Below are 20,940 nucleotides of genomic sequence, written 5' to 3'. Positions count from 1 at the left end.
ACATATTTTTGGCCACCTTATTTTCTTTAAAAAAATGCTCTTCAGTGGGCTTTCCTGGTGGTGCAGTGGTTGAGAGTCTGCCTGCTGATGCAGGGGACACGGGTTCGTGTCCCGGTCTGGGAAGATCCCACATGCCGTGGAGCAGCTAGGCTCGTGAGCCATGGCCGCTAAGCCTGCATGTCCGGAGCCTGTGCTCTGCAACAGGAGAGGCCACAACAGTGAGAGGCCCGCGTCCCGCCAAAAAAAAAAAAAAAAATGCTCTTCAAAAATATCTGAACATATACAGTTGACTCTTTAACAACACAGGTTTGAAATGTGTGGGTCCACTCAGATTTTTTTCAATAGTAAACATTACAGTGTAATGCAGTCCAGGTTGGTTGAATCTATGGATGTGGAACTGTGAATATGGGGAACTGTTCACATGGTGGGATTTTTTTTTTTTTTAATGCTCACAACAATTCCATTTGGTATCATGTTTTCTTTTTAATTACTTTTTTGTTGAGATGTAACAGATGTACACCTTTAACGAATGTTTACAGATCTGTGTAAACACCACCTAGAGTAAGGGAAATTTCATTTCCCTCACCCAGAAGGCTCCCTTGTGCTCCTTCTCGGTCAGTACCCTTCCCCCACAAAGGTAGCCACTATTTTGACCTCTATCACCATAGTTTTGCTTGTTTTTGAACTTCATGCAAGTGGAATCACATATTATGTACTCTGCTGTTTCTGGCTTTTGCTCAACATGTCTGTGAGGTTCATCTCTGGGTAGGCACTATTATCAACTGTTATAGATGTAGAAACAGGTTTGGGAAGGTTAAGCAGCTTGCCCAGAGTTAATGCAGCTGGACAAATTCAGGATTTGAATCCAAGCGATCTGACTCCAGAGCTGGCAATCCTACCCACTGAGCTTAGAATTAGTGATAAAATTTCATGCCTTTTTTTGGTCCAGATCCTTGATTTGCTGATGCATTGTCATCACTGAAAAAAATAGCCTTAGGGAAGTTATCTTCTTAACTGTAAATAGTACTTTAATTAACTTCCCACTTGATAGAATGGCTATTTTTAGCTCTGCAAAAGATATGACTCTGCTGAAGGTTGAGCGGGTGACCAAATGGAAAATCCGTGAGTTGGGAAAGTCATGTGGGATTATCTGGGGGAAGCTCAGGACATGAGGTACATGGAGCAATGCCATTCTAATGTCAGCAGGGAAGGGCTTGGAAGTTTTGCAAGGGAAGGGCTTGGAAGTTTTGCAAACACGCATGGATTTTTTAGATCTTAGCCTCTGATGTCCAGAGCTTGTGTTTCTATTTTTTTATGTCCCTTCAGACATGTGCCTGCCTCAGATTACTAGTCACTAGCCCTGTGGGGACAGAGAACATGGTGTCAAAGAGAAAGTGGAGCCTAAGCCAAACCTCCAACTTACAGTTCAACTTAGAAAAGAAATGAGTATCATACTGTGTACAAGGTTGATATGATGTTTTAAAAATTGTGGAGGGCATGATTTCAGACTTACTGAAAGAGTGTAATAACAAAGAACTCACATGATACCCTTTACTCAAAAAAGTTTTACCATTTGCCACATTTGCTTTATTCTCTTAAACACACATATACATGTATGTAATTTTTCCCGAACCATTGGAAAAAGTGGAGTGCATGTATTATGTCTCTTTATCCAGTAATACTTCAGAATGTAGTTTCTAAGAACAAAGATATTCTCTTTAGTATACCTACAGTACAATTATGAAATTCAGAAAACCTAACAGCGATACAATACTGTCAAACTAATCTAATGTCCATATTGCAATTTTATCAGTTGTCCTCGTAATGCATTTTTATCCTGGAATAAGTCCAATACAGGATCATGTATTTCATTTAGTTATCATGTCTTTTTAGTCATCTTTACTCTAGAATAGTTCCTCAGCCTTTTATAGAATATCCCTCAATTTGGACTTTTCTGATGTCTCTTTATGTTGTGAAACCGGTTATTACGCATTTTTGGCAGGAAAATTAGATAAGTGATGTTGTGTCCTTCTCAGTGTATTACCTCAGAAGATGCATTTTATTGGTTTGTCTCACTATTCATGATGTTAATTTTTTCCCTTGTGTAAGGTAGTGGCTGCCAGTCTTATTCACTGCAAAGTTATATTTTCCTTTGTAATTAATAATTTGTGGAGAGATACTTTGAGATTATGTATATATCTTGTTCTCTTAGTCACACCCCACACACTTAGCATCTATTGATGAGTCTTGCCTGACTCGGTCTTTAATGGTTGCAAAATGGTGGTCTTTCTAATTCCATCATTTCCTATATATATTTTTAAAACATTCTATTATAATAAAGCACTCCACTTATTTATTATCTATTAGCAATGAGCACATGATTTTTAAATTAATTTTTATTGGAATATAGTTGATTATACAATGTTGTGTTAGTTTCTGCTGTACAGCAAAGTGAATCAGATACATATACATAAATCTACTCTTTTTTAGATTCTTTTCCCGTGTAGGTCATTACAGAGTATTGAGAAGAGTTCCCTGTGCTATACAGTAGGTCCTTATTAGTTGTCAATTTCTTATTCAGTGGGTCCATTACCATCATTTATTTTGATACTCCAGTTTCCTGAGATTTGTCCTGCAGGAGTCCTTTTCAGCTGGCTCCTGTATCCTTTTGACCTGCCTCCCATTATTTTATTGAGCAATTCCTTCCTTTCTGGTACAACAAGATGTTCTACGATCATCTTTTATCTTGTTTTCCCCAGGCTTGGAATCAACCATTCTTCAAGGAGCTCTCTTTTTTAGTGAGGATGGGTATTTCAAAATCAAGATCTGAGCTGGTCGCATGCATTCATTGCTACCTGAGTGTCAGTGTTCCTAGGTCCTTTCAGTTACCACAGAAAGGGTTAGAAAACATGTATTTTAGGAATTATGATTTCATAATTATGCCTCCAATCTAATCCTGCCCCACAAGGTGCTACCTTGGCTTCCCCACTAAAATATTTGCTCTCAAGATTATTGAAATATTTACTTATTTCCTTATTTCTACAATATACATAAAATAGTTTCAGAATTGCTGTATTTGTACTCTGAAAAATCTATTAAGAGTTCAAGATTTCTATGCATTTTTTTGTCTTTAAATGTATGTACACAAAGTATTCTCTTCAGAAGTTAACTTGGAATAGGTTCTCACTTGCCCCTCCTTCCCCCACCCCATGATTTTTTTTTTTTTTTCTTCTGTACGCGTGCCTCTCACTGTTGTGGCCTCTCCCGTTGCGGAGCACAGGCTCCGGACGCGCAGGCTCAGCGGCCATGGCTCGCAGGCCCAGCCGCTCCGGGGCATGTGGGATCCTCCCGGACCGGGGCACGAACCCGTGTCCCCTGCATCGGCAGGCGGACTCTCAACGACTGTGCCACCAGGGAACCCTCCCCCACCCACCCCATGAATTTTATTCATTTGAAATACTGTTGAATCCATTTGCTTCTATTCAAATTGAGTTTGAGTTTTTCCTCTCATGTTGATTTAATTTTCTGAGTATGTAAAATGGTTTCAAAAGTTAAAACTATAATAAAAGATGTATTCAGAGATGTCGCTCCTTCTGTGATCCCCATTTACTCATTTTCCCCACTCCTTAAAGTAATCAATTTTGTTAATTTCTGGCTCACTCTTCCAGTGTTTTTGCCAAGATAAGCAGAAAAAATGTAATGTTCCAAGAGTTCGCATGTCATCCTTGTTTGGGGACTATGCTAATCTTCTCTGTATGGTTCCAATTTTAGTGTATGTGCTGCTGAAATGAGTACTTGATATGCTTTTAGCAGTGGCTGCAAGTCAGTGAAGGTTGATGTAAGAGAACAGTGTTGTGGGGATTCAGACAAGGGTGAGGAGGAAGGAGTCCATGATTAGGAAGGCAGTGCAGTGGTGTATAGGACCACGGGCTTTAGAATCGGGCCTGCTTTTGGTCTTGCTTCAACCATTTATTTACTTGCTGTGTGACCTTGGACAAGTCATTAAAGTCATTTCTGTGCCTTCTCTCAAATGGAATATTAGCACCTACTTTATAGGATTATTTGGGTATAAACTGATGACACCTCTGAAATGTTTGATAGTACTTATAATTGATAGCTAATAACTTAATAAATAGCAACAACAACAAATCATCACATACTTAGGAGATGAGATCGATGGCAGAGAAATGTATTTACTAGTACCACATGGTTCTCACTGATAAGCCTCTTCAGGTGGAAAGACAGCAGACTTAAACATGTATAACTTTTGTACCCAAGTCTTAACATTTCCCAGGAAAATATATATAAATAACTTAATCAGAAAAATCAGAGTATACTTACAACAAACTCTACAAATTCCTAAAATAGTTCAAGACCAGAGTTGGCGTACATTTTCTATAAAGGGCCAGGTAGTGAATATTTTAGGCTTCATTAAATTTTAGGGTCATACAATCTTTGTTGCAACTACTCAACTCAACGTTGTAGCACAGAAGTTATATACAATACTTAAACTATGAGCATAGATATCTTTTAGTAAAATCTTCTTTATGGACACTGTAATCTGAATTTTGTATAATTTTCACATGTCACAGATATTCTTTTATTTTTTCCCAACCATTAAAAAAGGTAAAACCATTCATAACTCATGGGTCGTATAAAAACAAATGGTAGGCCAGATTTGACCTCTGAACTCTTGTTTCCTTTTCCCTAGTTTAACAGAAGAGAATACTTATAGATTCAAAATAAAAATAAGGGCTTATACTATGCAATTAAGAAATGAAAACCTAAGTTGATTTAGAATTGAAGTAACTTATAAATAACCACAGAACTGTCATTTTCAGAATATCTTATAGAAATCTGTATACTTCGGGATACTTTTACTTTACTAGAACTAAATCACATTTTAGCATGATCCTTTGAGAAATATGGTACTCATATATTTCTAATATTTTGATTATTTATCCAGAACTAATAATTGTACAAGATTAAGGGACTCGGGGGGCGGGGGCGGGGGCAGTTCTGGGATGGAAGCTAGGATCTCTGAGAAGAGGCATGTAAAGCAAGAATAGAAGTGGTGATCTGAGAAAAGAGGTAATATTTGAGATCTGGAGGCCATGATATAGATGAAGAACAGCTTTAGTAGAGGTAAGAAAAAGTAAAGTAGGAGGGTGGAGTTTGTAAAAAAAAAAAAAAGTTCAAAGGTGATAGGTCACCTTTTTCCAGCTTTATTGAGGTATAGTTGACATATAACATGGTGTAAATTTAAGGTGTACAATGTATTGATTTGATACACTTAGTATCGTAAAATGATTATCAAGGTGATAGATCATCTTGGATAACTACAACCCCAAACTCCGGTCTTGAGTCAGAAGATCTTGAATTATTCATGTGACTTTCTTTCTTTCTTAACCAGACATCTGGGTTAGTTAGATCTGTTTGATTGGGAGTGTTTTGAGGAAAGAGTATGGTGTCTCATAATTATACCACCTCTCTTTGAAAACCAGTTTTCTTATTTATTAGCTGTGTTATTTTGGTTAAGCCATGTCATCACTGTGCTTTGATTTCTTCATTCACTAAAGGAATATTAAATATTTCCCCTCCCAGGCTTGTTAGGACTAAATGAAATAGCTATTTACAATTGTTGTCTGCATGTTTATTATTATGAACAAGGTTTGAGGACAGTGTTTGGAGGGTCAGCAGCAGAGACTCAGAGTTGCTGACCATGTGGGCAGGGTCGGCTCAAACAACCTCGAGTCAATGCTTAAGACTTTGAGGATGGTGGGATGCCACCCTAGAGTTCTGCTGATTTGTGATTAGAAGATAGAATTTTGTAACTATATGGGATGAGTTAATAGAAGTTAATATAATAACGGTCTGAAATGTTTGGGAACCTCTAAGTTTAATAATATTGTAAATCCTACCTTCCAAAAAATATTTAATGTTGTCTTCACATTTTGCAGCATCAAGCTCCAAAGCCAGATGAGAGAAAGTTCTAAGTGTTTAAGAGAATGATATTAAGTAACTCAGTAAATATAAATATAGAATTAATGCCTCTTTTTTCTTGCTGGTCCTTTGTGCCCGAGTAGCACTTTTAGCAATATTATTAATCTATATCAAGTTATGGTATGATTATTAAAGTATATTAAATTGCAGAAACTTGTTTCAGTTGCTACCTCATTCTTTTTTTTTTTTTTTTTGCGGTATGCGGGCCTCTCACTGTTGCGGCCTCTCCCATTGCGGAGCACAGGCTCCGGATGCGCAGGCTTAGCGGCCACGGCTCACAGGCCCAGCCGCTCCGCGGCATGTGGGATCTTCCCGGACGGGGGCACGAACCCGTGTCCCATGCATCGGCAGGCGGACTCTCAACCACTGCACCACCAGGGAGGCCCGCTACCTCATTCTTTATTCTATCTATTTAGGAAGCTAAGGCTCAGGTCACCCACAAAATATATCATCAGTGTCTCCCACTTTGCTTCTATATCTGGTTCACCTATGGTGCCTTTCTCCAAGTTTCTTATGTCGATTTTCCTCTCTCTTCATCCCAGATTCTTATCCACTGGCCCTGATGATTACATATGCATTGACTTTTCTCTTGCCCACCTGGATTCTCACCTTGCTACCTGCTGACTTCTGGTAATTGCCCTTCCTCCCTCTCTCTGGGCACCTTTCTTGTGACCTGTGGCTACTCATAGGTCCTGGTGACCCTAGATTTCTGTTACTCTGCCATTTAATTTACTGGTAAGATTCATACATGTCTTTAAAGTCTTTCATTTAGTTTTATATAGTGCTTGTTTTTAATAAAATTACAACAGTATGTCTTAAACTAAAAATATGTGGAAGTGAAATTTGTATGGTATAGTTGATCAAAGGAAAAAATAGGTTCAGAATGTATCAAGAAACAACTTAGAATAAAAATGAAGAAAGTCAGAGTTATAGATTTTCATATTCTCTAGTGACTTAAGAAAGGTTAGATGACAGAATATTACATTTTTTTGCTTTGTTTCTTTAAACTCTAATCTTTTGTTTAATCTCACTTATGTTTCTATGACAGTTTGAAAACTCCAGGTGTACTGAGTGGTTTGTTACCACTCAGTACAGTGTTTGTTACCCTTGTTTGTTTCTCCAGTTTATGTGTCAAATATGGACTTACTAAAAAAACATTGTCACTTAGATTATGAAATTTCTGGTTTTTTTCCTTTAAAATTAACTACCTGTAATGACAATAATCTCCGTGTGAATAAGCATTATTGTGTCATTAGCATAAAGCCTGTTAACAGTTATTACAATGAACATATCAGTGTTCTTAAAATTGGGGGGGTAAAAAAGAAACCCACTGTAAGTTTTGGTATATTGTAATACAATTTAAAAATTAAAAATGCCCAACCTTTCTAGGTTAGTCTTCTACAACTTGTTTTTTCTTATGACAGTATTATGGAGATGTTGGGGTACTTGAGATCGGTTTGTCTCTCAACTCGTGGACGCAGTAATCAATCCCCTGCTGCCTCAGAAGATGTTGTTACTCCACCTGGCAAGAGTGGGGAATACACACACTTCAGTTACACAATAGCAGCAGCCCCTAATATTTCCAGCCTGTCATTCTCACAAAGGATTTGTGATGCCCGAGGCAGACTGTGGCCTGCATTTTGCCGTGTTCCTCACCACTGTTGAAGAATTTGTACATCCTCTGTGCGGCTGTTACCTGTGCAGAGCTTTCTGGAGCTTCTGTCCCTAAAATCTTTTCAGAAATTCTTAGGATTATGTTAGGGAGTCTTACACCTCATCTTGAAACTCTGCGCTACTGATATATTGTACATACCTATGATAGAGTTAGGAAAGACCAATTTGATATTTCTCCTTGGGTCCTAAGTTCTCCTCACCTAAAATATATGAATGAAAAGCGATGGTATAACATCCTTCTCATTGGCTCCACAACTGGTAACCACACCTGTCTCTTAAGTATCAATATTCTTTTTTTTTTTTTTTTTTTTATGGTACGCGGGCCTCTCACTGTTGTGGCCTCTCCCGTTGCGGAGCACAGGCTCTGGATGCGCAGGCTCAGTGGCCATGGCTCACGGGCCCAGCCGCTCTGTGGCATGTGGGATCTTCCCGGACCGGGGCACGAACCCGCGTCCCCTGTATCGGCAGGCGGACTCTCAACCACTGCGCCACCAGGGAAGCCCAAGTATCAATATTCTTAACTACCAATTCTTGTCTTGCATTTGTAACTAAGGTTTAAAAAACTGTAGCTGGTAGAAGAAGCTCAAGCTTTATTCTGATGTAATGGGCCTCATGTTGAAATGATTCAACAATCATTTATGGAGGGACTTTTCTGTGCAGATGTTGTGCTAGGCACAGGGCAGTGGTGAAGAAGACCATCTCTGTCCCCAAGGATATTACAGTTCAGTAGTGGAGACTGAGAGATAAATGAACAATTGCAGTATGGTTTGTTGAACTTGGCAAATTCCTTGATCTTCTGATCGAGACATGAGACTCTCATAAAGTTTGTTAAAATTAATTGAGATGGCGAATGTAAAGTACCTAGCTTAGAGCTCAACTTATGTAGCAGAAAGTACTACATGAGAGTGGCACCTTACCTAGTCTTGGAGTGGGCTGGGAGGTGTCAGGAAAAGCTACTCAGAGGAGGTGGTGACTGTGATGGAAGCTGAATTCTGAATGATAAATAAGAATGGTTGGGGGGCTTCCCTGGTGGCGCAGCGGTTGAGAGTCCGCCTGCCGATGCAGGGGACACGGGTTCGTGCCCCGGTCCGGGAGGATCCCACATGCCCCGGAGCGGCTGGGCCCGCGAGCCATGGCCGCTGAGCCTGTGCGTCCGGAGCCTGTGCTCCGCAACGGGAGAGGCCACAACAGTGAGAGGCCCGCGTACCGCAAAAAAAAAAAAAAAAAAAAAAAAAAAAAAAAAAAAAAAGAATGATTGGGAGTAGGATGGTTGTCTTTGTTGTTTGGGCTTCTGTCTTTAACTGAACATTAAACTGCCTTGTTGATGTGTCAGTATATTGTATGTAATGTCTCAAGAGCACGATAAGTAATGTTACACAGTGCTATTTTATATTAAGTATTACCCTTCATTTTCTTTCAGAGAATTAAAGATGGCAGCATAATTGACTCAGTTAAAACAATCTGTGTGGGGGATCACATTGAAGCCATCAATGGAGAAACTATCCTTGGGTGGCGTCACTTTGATGTTGCTAAGAAGTTAAAGGAATTAAAAAAAGAGGAACTCTTTACCTTGAAGTTAATAGAACCTAAGAAGGCCTTTGGTAAGTCGGTTTGGTTTATCTTTCTCAGGGAAATGAGTACTGTGATATGGTACCATGTGCTTTTGTATATCAGTTAAGAACATAGGAAGTGATAGATAAGCTCTACTTATAAGGAAAACAACCATTGAAGGAGAAAAAGATTACCTAGAAGGACATTTTCTTAAAAAGACATTTTGGAGTTATAAAGTGTCATGTATAGTGACTCAATTTGCTCCAAGCTTGAAGAACAGCACCTTGTATTGCGTTCATCTTGCCGAGCAGGGAGATTTTTGACTGAGCTCTCTGAACAGTGGTATCTGTCACTCATGGACCTCAATAGCAAAAATTTTAGTTACACACAGAATTGGTATTTAAAGTAGTTATTTGGTCTATTTTAAAGACTTCCTTCAATACTCTTCCTCCATTGGCATTTTAAACTTGGCAGTGTGGAATGGTATGAAATTGCTTCTACTTTGGTGTGACATCTGTACTTGCTTGGTTTTAGCCATGGCAGCTGTGTTCCAACTGCTGTTCAAACCCCTAGGGCTATCTCATCTACAGGAAAATGTGCCAGCTTCTCTCTCACTACCCAGAACTATTTTAATAAGCCAAATGATGGCCTAGTGTTCATCAGTGTTAAAATATCTTCAGCAGAATCATTCTCAGCCTGCCCTTGCTCATCTGTGACTCCACCCACCTTATGTTCTTTCCTTTGCTCACAAAGCATAAATATTCCTTATAGTTTGTCTCTAATGGCTTTTCTCAGGGCAGTTAATGACAATGATGAGTGAATGCAGTGGGTCTGGGCAATTACATTTCCCCACCCTAAGCAAGTAAGGGGCAGATCCTAGCCATACGAAATTGAAACACTTTCTCTGCTTCCAAGCGATTCTGTGCCATTTAATAGAAATGCAGTGTAGGTGGTATTGCTTGTGGGTGACAGAGTTCCAAGAAGATGTAAGAAAAGGATGCCTTATGCCAGTAGTGCTCCTGGAGGGACCATTCTAGGAACCACTGCTGCAGATACCGTGGTTCTGCATGGTACATCACAGCATCTGAGCTCACTTCCCACAGAGGAAGGTGGGCCATCACGCAGAGTTCTATCCAGCAGCCCCTTTTGAAATGGCTTTATTTGGTAACCAACTTCCCAGGTATCACAGCATATAAACTGATAGGATGTAGGCAGTTTGAGATAAACAGTATCTGATTTAGACTCTTTGTAAATCAAAATTATTCTCTTAGTACAGCTCAAGAAATATAATTTCTTTCTACATTTATTTCTACCATAGAATCTGTTTTCCAGAGTCGATCTCTTCCTGTTTTTCCTTGTCTGCATATAAATTGTGTGGTCCCTGTGTTCTTTTGTAGAAAGTTGCTGGTACACCTTAACTTGGATGTTAGGTTGGTAATAGTCTTGGATGTTACAGAGGTCATTGTATTTGGGTATTATTGCTCCATGATTAGATTTTTTTCCTTCAATATTTGAGATACATGTACGGACGGTTGGTGTACTTCACTGCCTTATGTGTCTGCGTTGGCTGAACCTGCTCTTTTGCTTCATATGAATTCCATGGACAAATTTGAAAAGGAGTTTCCTAATGGGGGTATATTATTTCAGGCAGCTCACATTCTGGTGGTATGAGTTAGGATACCTGGAGATTGATTTTGGGGCAGTGACAAGTTTTTATTTTCCATGGTTTCAATGGCAGCTTAACTCAATGTAACACCTGCTGGTGTATATGCATTTTTCACTCTGTAGATCAAGGTTTGCCTCTGGGCCCTAGCCCGGGGATTTCTCTTAGAAGTAGGCCTTGCTTCTCTTTCCACCCTTCAGCCCTTAATTTTGGTGCCTGTCTTTTTGACTCTAGGATAAAGGCAATGCTAGCTTGTTCCTTACCCTGTGGCCTTATTCCAGCACTTAGCTCTTTGCCAGGGAGGGAATATACATCAGGAGGTACTTGGAGGACCAGTCTTGGACCCATTCTCTCCATCCCCATCTTATCTTTTGCTATGTTTCCTTCCTTCCTGTGTTTTTCTAGCAGTTTCATTGATTCAAATTTAAAGTCCTTCATGATCTGACTCTGTCATCATGGATTCCTACCAGGAGAAAGGGCCAGTCTACATGAGGCAGAATTCTCTTCTTTGCATTCAGATAGCTTCAGCCAAGATGGCCTAAGTCATTTCTTGGACTTAACCAAAAGCTGTCAGAAATAGCCACACACTCCAATATCTTGAGATTTTCCTATCAGCTTCCCAAAGATTTAGCCTGGGGAGGCATGTGGGCTGTGTCCCAAAATATAGGAGGGAATAATGTAGTTGGCTGCTTTGTGCTGGCATAGCAGGTATGATGAACACAACTTCTTAACCGCTGATGAGGGAACCCGTACTGCCTGTTTTATTTCCATATTTTACACCCACCACTATCCACACTCCACTTCTAGGGGCCACTATATGTGTCAAGATTCTTTGAGAGCTACAGAATAAGCACTATCTAATTTAAGGAAAAGACATTTTTGGGAAAGACTATCAAGTAGGTCTCAGAAACAAAGAAAGTTCAATCAAGTCTTGGAAAGGTAGGAACTGAGGCTGTTTCAGGGATGTGTGAACAAGGAGCCCTTCATGGTACTGGCTTAATTGACTCCCTCCAGTTATTTCCTGTCTTCATGTTACCCCACTTAGGATTCAAATTCCTGGCAGGGGGGTACTTATTAGGTCGTGTGTCTGTCTTGATAGTGGGGAAGGTAGACTACATAATTGACAGGCCCACCAAAATCACACAGAACAGTGAAGGGGAGGAAGTTTCCTTTTGGGTAGGAAAAGGCAGATGTCCATTTAACCATTTCTCTAAGCTTTTACGTCTTGTTCTTTAGGTAGAGAAGTGTTTGTTTTCTCTTGACTTTGAATCTGACTCTATCCATGCATGATGCTGTCAGTCTGGTGTATCAGAATGAGTCTGGAGGGAGGAGGGTATTGTCAACTGGCTTTGGGTGTCTAGTCTTAAGGATTTTATTATTCTACTAAGTTTTGGGTGCTATATAGATGGCTGTTTGGCAGTGGGCTATCTGGAGACCATGACAGTATCTAACTTTCTTTCAGGGAAAGGCTAAAGCCATATTCTTCTTGGTGCTGGCCACCAAATTTGGAAGGGACCTCACTCCATAGATTTGGACTACACTCCTTGAAGGTCCTTCATTTATGTATCCCACAAATAATTTGAGAATCTGCTGTGTTCCAGGTACTCTGCTATGCCTAGCAGATACTAAGAAAAAAAGACTAAGTTATAGCTCCTGCCTCTTGAGAAGCTCACAGTCTAGTAGGAAGCTGTTATGGACTGAATTTTGTCCCCCTAAAATTTGTATGTTGAAGTCCTAATCTCCAGTACCTCAGAATGTGACAATATTTGGAGATAGGATCTTCAAAGAGGTAACTAAGTTAAAATGACGTCATTAGGGTGGCCCCCTGGTCCAATATGACTGGTGTATTTACAAGAAGAGAAAAATTGGATATGGAGACATGTAGGAGGCGAATGCCTTGTGAACATGAACTGCAAGCCAAGGAGAGAGGCCTCAGAAGAAAGTAACCCTGGTAACAGACGTCTAGCCCCCATAACTGTAGGAAAATAAGTTTTTGTTGTTTAAGCCATGTGGTCCTTTGTTATGGCAGCCCCAGGAAACTAATACAGAGGCCAAGAAGCAAAAAAAGAAAATATAGTGCAAGTTCTTTGACTATGGCAGTAGATCTTGGACTTCCTGACAATATAGAAGGTATAGGTTGGGTGTCTTAGCAGTCCTTTGGCCTTGGGCAGATGGCAAGAACTTACCAATATGTTTTCATTCAATGAATATTTGAGTAATTAGTATATACTGGTCTTAGGGTGTTAGTTGCTGGGATAAGAGTCACTGTTCATCGAGAAACTACTGTGTTCCATCACCATACTACATACTTGGTATTCCATAAATAAAATCCAGTTCTTGCCTTCAAGAAATGCATGTCTAGGGACTTCCCTGGTGGTGCAGTGGTTAAGAGTCCGCCTGCCAGTGCAGGGGACACGGGTTCAATCCCTGGTCCGGGAAGATCCCACATGCCGCGGTGCAACTAAGCCTGTGTGCCACAACTACTGAGCTTGCCCTCTAGAGCCTGCAAGCCACAAATACTGAAGCCCGCGTGCCACAACTACTGAGGCCTGTGCTCTGCAGCAAGAGAAGCCACCACAGTGAGAAGCCTGCACACTGCAACGAAGAGTAGCCCCCGCTCGCCGCAACTAGAGAAAGCCCTCACACAGCAACAAAGACCCAACACAGCCAAAAAAAAAAAGAAGAAAAGAAAAGAAAAAACAACCCATGTCTAGTGAGAAGAGATGGATATGAAAAAATTTCAATGAAGGGTGTTAGAGGTGGTAGAATGTACTGGAGGTCTAAAAGTGGGATACATCAAACCAACCAAGGAGTTTAGGAAATGCTTCCTGGAGAAGGAGTTTGAGCTGAATCCTAAGAGGCTTACTCAAGGAATGAATCAGGGAAGGTTGTCCTAGGGAGTAGGAATAGAACAAGCAAAGGTGCAGAAGTATGAAGCAGTATCATATACCTTAGAATATGATGTATGTGGGTGTGACTGGAATAGAGGTTATAGGTTGTGGTGTGGCAAGAGACAAAGCCCAAGAGTCAGTGGGCACCAAATTATCAAGGGCCTTATGTATATAGATAAAGAGTGGACAGTGGAGAACCACTGAAGGGGTTTAGGCAGGGGAGAAGCATAATGAGACCTGGATTTTAGAGAGGTATTTTGGAGACTATGTCACAGAGGTAGGGTATGAGTAAAAGGTCAGGAAGTCAGTAAAGACTCTATTGTGTTGAGGAGAAGCAAGATGAAATCCGGAGACAGTGCCAGTAGGCACAGAGATAAGAAATGGTTCTGAGTATTAGATGGTGGTGTGCTGGAGCCATTAGTGCCCGTCTCTTCAATTCCATGTTCAGTGACATCAAGTCAGTTGCTTGAAATGGGCTCTGGTGCGGTATTTGCGTCACAGAAATAGAGAAGTGCTGCAAGTCAGGGCTTTTTTTTTTTTTTTAACCTGGAAAGGTGACTGTGAAACATTTACCTGCATACCACTGAATATTAAGAAGGTAAAATTGGTAACGCATTGGATGTTGAGGTATAGGAAAAGAAGTTGCAAATGATCATCCACAGATCTGTGGATTGTGTGTGGTGCTCTTCCTTGAGAGGAGGAAAACTGGAAAAGAAAGATTTGGGCGAGGAGACAGGGAAGAGAGATTGTACTTACAGTACCATTTTGGCCTTACAAGTTTGAAATCTGTGGGACAGTTCAGTTGGAAATGCGTTAGATGTAGATGGGCATTTAGAATTGGGACCTAGGGAATGGGATTTCTGAGTAACTTGAAGCCATGGAAGTAGATCCAGTTACTCAGAGTAATAAGAGAAAAAGGCCAAAAACAGAGCCCTGGGGGAACCCCAACATTCAAGGGATAGAAAGAGAAGGAGTCAGCACAGTGAGGAATGGCTGGACTTGGAAGAGCCAGCTTCTGGGTGGCCTTTGCCCAAGCACTCAAGGAACAAGTCACTTGTCCCAAGAGCAGACGCGCCATCGCAGCTTTCCTATGTTGGCTATGGGACTCTGAGGGAGGAATAAACACTATTATAAAACATACCCTCAGAATCTCCTCTGCTGGTTTAAATAGCTGTTTTTCAGCCAGTAGGTCTCAACTAGTGTGTTCGGAGCACAAAGTAGAATAGAACTGAAAATTTCATAGTGCTTTGTGCCTAGTAAGGGTAAGCATTGTTTCAGTTTCAGTGTTTCTGTGTATGCATATGGGTGTCTCAGATATGTAATATATGTCATGATATAATGTATTATATATATTTGTCACTGTGTCACAGCAAAAAAACCCACAGAAAACAAAAAACAAAAACATTTGAAAACGACTGGTTTAAATGACCCCCTTGTTGAAAACTTGTAATTTAATGGGAAATCTTATTCATACCTAACATGGTTTCTCCTGGTCAGCTGCATTCCAATCCAAATTTTCCATCTTCTAGCCATGAGTTGATGGCAGCCTTCCCAGTTCTTATCAAGTATCGGCTGGAATGTCTCTAGTGGTAATTTTTTTAGGGCATGGCTCACTTCCTTTTCTCTTTAGCCAGTGAAAAGGAACATGTCTCCACAATGAGCTCAACCCTTCAGAGTTTGCCCTGTAAACCTAGATTTTCCCAGGGCTGTGAAAATTCATTCTTCCATTTAACTGGCTGAAGGATCAGACTAGTTCAACTGGTTTGTTTTCTTACGAGGCCTTTTAATTATTAAATGTTATGAGGCCTTGATTTTATTTAGATGAGTCTCCACTTAACTTATCCTGGAGAATTTCTTTAATTTGTAATTGTTCCACTTTATGGAAAGAGGTTTGTGGAAGGAGGTATGAAATGTATCAGTAAAGTGTTTTGAAAACAAAGGGAGTTGAAAGAATGTTGGCCTCCTAAAGCATCGATAGTCGTTGTTTTGGGGTTAGATTTTGTTACAGATCTCTGGGCTATGTCTTCTTTTAGAGACCTCATTTCTGTGCTATGTGCCCATCAGAATAGGATGTTCAGTATGTGAAGTACGTCCGATTCCCTTGAGTCATTCACAGCTGGAAAACTTGTACCTCATCTTCGTGATTCAGCTTAACTAATGTGCTCATTTTCAAAGACTAAGTCTATTTGCTATTAAGAGAAACTTTGGCTTTTAAGTATTATGACTTCTTAGATAGACACTTCAAACATTAAAAAAATACTCTCTACTATTCATGCTATTTTGAGTGAACACTTTTCAAGCAACAGTGCTTTTGGTACTTTTTTTTTCTTTCTTAATTATTTTTGGCTGCGTTGGGTCTTCGTTACTGCGCCTGGGCTTTCTCTAGTTGCGGCGAGCTGGGGCTACTCTTTGTTGCGGTGCGCGGGCTTCTCATTGCGGTGGCTTCTCTTGTTGTGGAGCATGGGCTCTAGGCTCTTGGGCTTCAGTAGTTGTGGCACACGGGCTCTAGAGCACAGGCTCAATAGCTGTGGCGCACGGGCTTAGTTGCTCCATGGCATGTGGGATCTTCACGGACCAGGGTTCGAACCCATGTCCCCTGCATTGGCAGGTGGATTCTTAACCACTGTGCCACGAGGGAAGTCCGGTACTTTTATATATACTGAATTCTACTAAATATCCTGTGGAATATGAAAAAAGTTACAAAAGGGACAACAAAGTGTAAGTAGTTAAGTACGTAGACTCTGCCACATATGGGCTGTGTGTTAATGTGACATTGGGTGAATTAACCTTTCTGTGCTTTGGTTTCCTCACACAGAAAGTAAAGATAATAATATCGACCACATTGGGCCGTTGTGAGGATTAAATGATTAAACACAAAAACAATCAGAACAGTCCCTGGTGCATATAAGTCTTTGGTGGAAGTTAGCTGCTATTATTACTACTGATACTACCTTGAAGGTGTAGCCCTTTCTTTAAGAAGTAATTTTAGAAACAGGATGAACCCCACATGAAGCAAGACAAACAATGTGGGTGAGTTGGTGATTAGCAAATATTTGTTGAGAACTCTGGCACTCTTCCGGATCGTGGAAAGACAGATGGTAAATCACATCTCACATCAAATAATGAACTATATCAGTATGTCATTGCCATAGCTGCTGTTCACTTTTCTAAGTACTTTCTAAGTCAGAAATAATTTAATCCTTACAGCCATTCTAAAAAGTTAAGCAATCTGTCCAAGATTTTAGAGTTAGCTAGTGAACGCGGGAGGTAGGCTTCTAACCCCTGCAGTGAGCCTCCAGAGCCAGCCCCTAACAGCTGTAATGGATGAGTCAGCATGTTTCCTGTCCTCAAGGAGCTTGCAATTTACATAAGGAGGCAGATATATTAAGAATCAGGTAGTTTGGGCTTCCCTGGTGGCGCAGCGGTTGAGAGTTCGCCTGCCGATGCAGGGGACACGGGTTCGTGCCCCCGTCCGGGAAGATCCCACGGCCTAGCCGCTGAGCCTGTGCGTCCAAAGCCTGTGCTCCGCAACGGGAGAGGCCACAACAGTGAGAGGCCTGCGAACCCCCCCCCCCAAAAAAAAGAATCAGGTAGTTTATCAATAACCGTAATAGCTACCATTTGAAGCAATTGCTTATTAGAAGCAATATGGTATAATGGTTAAAGGCATAGATTCTGAGCCACACTGCTTGGGTTGAATTCCTACCTCTGCTGCTTACTTCCTATGTGACCTTGGACTACTTACTTACTCCCTTCTATGCCTGTTTACTTATCCATAAAGTGTTGTGGGGATTGAATGTGTTAATATAGGTAGAGCACTTAGAATAGTGCTTGGCACACAGTGCTGCATAAATGTAAGTCATTGCTACTAGGACTTCTATTCCGGCCTGATTCAATCCTTGTGTCATTCCTATGAAGGTTTTCTAGATAAGTTAACTGAGGCTTTGGGCAGTTGAATACCTCCCTGAGGTCATAGTACTCCATTCCTGTTTGCTCCTGAGGCTTCTGCGCTTAACAGTATGTGTTACTGCCTCTTAGACTATAATGCAAACCATATGATACGTGCTGTAATGCAGATTTAAACGAAGGGCAGTTCAGCTGAGAGCTGATTTGTCCATGACGGAGAAGGGTCCTGAAGCTGAGAGCGGGGGAGGCTGGGAGCCGTGGTAAGATTGCGAAGGAATTTTCCCAAAGTGATAAGCCATGGGACAGATGGCTTATATAGCATGTCCCACCAGTATCAAGGACCAGTGTCCCATTCCCATGTAACTCCCCATGAGAAGTGATAGGACTCCTGATAGAGTTGCAAAGGGATATCAGGGCTGTGAGAGCTGTGACCTTGCCATCGGAGGTGAAAGAGCCCCTGTGCCCTGGGCTTGGACACACTGACTTGGAGGTCAAGCTTCAGAGTAGGATCTATGTTGGACTGAGCACCATATCAGCCCTCTGGATCCCGAGAAGGGGAGACTCCCAAAGCAAAAACCAAGACTCAGTTTCTCACCAAACCTGTGGAGTGAGGGGCTCCCAGTCAGATTCAACCTGACATTTCTTTTCTCCAGAGCTGTGGAGCAAAAATTTAAATCCACTACAGACATTTAAGTGGGTGTTTAAAGAGGGGAAAGATAGGAGTAGGTGAGAAAGATTCCTGAAGAAGATTGCACTTGAACTTGGCCTTGCAGGATGGCAGGGGAAGTACAGACAAGGAAGGAGGGTTTCCTGTGGAAAAGAGTCTTGGAGGGACTGCAGCAAATCAGGCTGCAAAAATAGCTCCAGGCCGTGTTAAGAAGACCTCTGAAAACTAGGTGGGGAACCTGAGCTTGTCGGAGAGGATAACAGGGAACCATGGAGATATTAGAACTGAAGAATGAAATGATGAAATAGACTCTGGGGAGTTAAGCCCGGAGGAGGAATGTTGGCTGTATTTGATTGGAGGAGAAACCACGTCAGAAGCTGCTGCAGTAGTCCAGGAGGAAATAATAAGGGCTGGGATTGGAGGCAGCAGTGGGAATTCGCATGAAAGAAGAAAGCCTGAGTAATACTGCAGAGGCACAACTAGAGGTTAGAGATGGGTTGATGCACTTTAGCTAAGAGAGGGAGAGAGAAGGCTTGGAAGAAGCAGATGTAACCCCAGGTTTCTATCGTTGGAGCCTGTGATAAAAGTGATCATTGGAAATGGGGCCATTGGATGTAGTAATGGTTTGGGAGAAAGGGAGAGAAGTTTAATTTTAGATGTATTGCATTTTATGTGACAGTGGCACTCTCATGTATTTTTTGGCAAAGGTTTAAAGCACTCACAGTGACAAATTTGGGGGCTAGAACATGCCACTTAATCATCTTTTCATGTCATAGAGTTTGTTCTGCCTTTCTTATATCTAGCTAGACATTGGTTTGGCATTTACCACAAAAATACTATGGAAGAAGATAAATGAAGAGCCAAGTTCTCTTTTGTGGGGTGTGGCAATGTGTTAGATGAACGCTGGGTGTAACCGATAAATGTGTTTTCAGTGTAAAGACTCAGCTGGATAAAGACCTAGGCTAAATAGTCACTCTTTTCTACTCTAGCTATAAACTCTCTCTAAGGGAAAACTTATTAAATGCTCATGTTTTTAATCTAAGAAAGGTAAAATTATTATAATCTATAATACTGAAAGCTCTGTAATCTGTATTTCCCATGTCACTTACCCTAAACAGTGATTGATTTCTCTTAGAACTACAATGTTTAAGGAGCCTTTGGAATTAATAACAACCATGAGTGGAAGGTAGATAATAGTTCTCAGCTGTCTGTAAGCTTGATAATTAAAATAGCCATGTAGGATGAAGGGGTCAAAACTGATGCTAACATGGAAGTGGCTTCCTTAATATGGTAGAACAGTGTGAAGATAATATAACTTATTGGTCTAATTGCTCTTTTTCTAATAATACACATTTCTAATAATACACATTCTTCCCATTGTATAATGGGAAGTGTCATGTAATTGTAAGACAATGGATCTGACAAATTATACTCAAAACTGTCAGAGTATGCCTTCAGAAAAATGTAAGCAGATAAACAGTTCCCTTTGTGTATGGGAAAATGCTTGATATATTAAGTGAAAAGACAGATTACAAAACAATGTACAGTAATATCCCGTTTTTTGTAAAAAACTATCTTTACATGTAGAAGAAGTGACTTGCAGTATATGTATATTGAAATGTTAACAGTTATCTGTGGTGGTGTGTTTATGAATGACTTGTTTCTTTAGGTTTCTTGTGTTTCTCACGTTTTAATTACAAAATATTAACTTTTATAACCAGAAAACAATTATTTAAAAAAAAGTCTAGCATTCCTAGTCTAGGAAGTAGAGAAACGGAATCATTCCACTTTTAGTAGCTTTATAATTTTTAACTGTATGATCATACTTATTTTAAACAGCTTTCTTTAACATTATCTTAAATGGTTCCATGTTAGAAATGTGGTAGATTACATTGTATCAACTTTTTAAATTGACAGGATTGTGTGTTTTGTTTTGTTTTTTTTTTTTGCGTTACGCGGGCCTCTCACTGTTGCGGCCTCTCCCGTTGCGGAGCACAGGCTCCGGACGCGCAGGCCCAGCGGCCATGGCTCACGGGCCCAGCCGCTCCGCGGCACGCGGGATCCACCCGGACCGGGGCACGAACCCGCGTCCCCCGCATCGGAAGGCGGACTCCCAACCACTGCGCCACCAGGGAAGCCCCCTGTGGTTTTTTTTAATATGAACTAGACATTTTATTTTATTTTATTTATTTATTTATTTATGTTTAGTTTTGGCTGCCTTGGGTCTTTGTTGCTGCGCGCGGGCTTTCCCTAGTTGCGGAGAGCGGCGGCTACTTTTCGTTGCGGTGCTCGGGCTTCTCATTGGGTGGCTTCTCTTGTTGTGGAGCACGGGCTCTAGGCGCATGGGCTTCAGTAGTTGTGGCACTCGGGCTCAGTAGTTGTGGCTCACGGGCTCTAGAGCGCAGGCTGAGTAGTTGTGGCGCACGGGCTTAGTTGCTCCGCGGCACGTGGGATCTTCCCTGAGCAGGGCTCGAACCCTTGTCTCCTGCATTGGCAGGCGGATTCTTAACCACTGTGCCACCAGGGAAGCCTGGCAGGATTGTTTTTGTAAACTACTAAACTTTTTAAAAGGTGGAGGAAAAATA

The 20,940-nt window shown here is 41.0% G+C and overlaps 1 protein-coding gene and 1 non-coding gene across 3 annotated transcripts in view; one reads left to right on the top strand and one right to left on the bottom strand.

The window, feature by feature from the left end:
- GIPC2 (GIPC PDZ domain containing family member 2) overlaps positions 1 to 20,940 on the top strand; it is an 85,145-nt gene that overhangs the window by 31,167 nt on the left and 33,038 nt on the right. For both annotated transcript variants that reach the window (XM_073788025.1, XM_033864405.2), the window contains exon 3: positions 9,098 to 9,278. In XM_073788025.1, the coding sequence (XP_073644126.1) occupies positions 9,098 to 9,278 (181 nt within the window). The remainder of the gene's footprint in view (positions 1 to 9,097; positions 9,279 to 20,940) is intronic.
- LOC117309729 (U6 spliceosomal RNA) lies at positions 3,689 to 3,795 on the bottom strand. The gene has a single exon (XR_004524044.1). It is a non-coding gene; the product is annotated as a U6 spliceosomal RNA (small nuclear RNA).

This window comes from Tursiops truncatus, chromosome 1 (genome assembly GCF_011762595.2).
Source record: "Tursiops truncatus isolate mTurTru1 chromosome 1, mTurTru1.mat.Y, whole genome shotgun sequence".
In the NCBI taxonomy this organism is placed as follows: Eukaryota; Metazoa; Chordata; class Mammalia; order Artiodactyla; family Delphinidae; genus Tursiops; species Tursiops truncatus.
The sequence above is the reverse complement of the archived record's forward strand: the minus strand, read 5'-3'. Positions and strand labels throughout refer to the sequence as shown.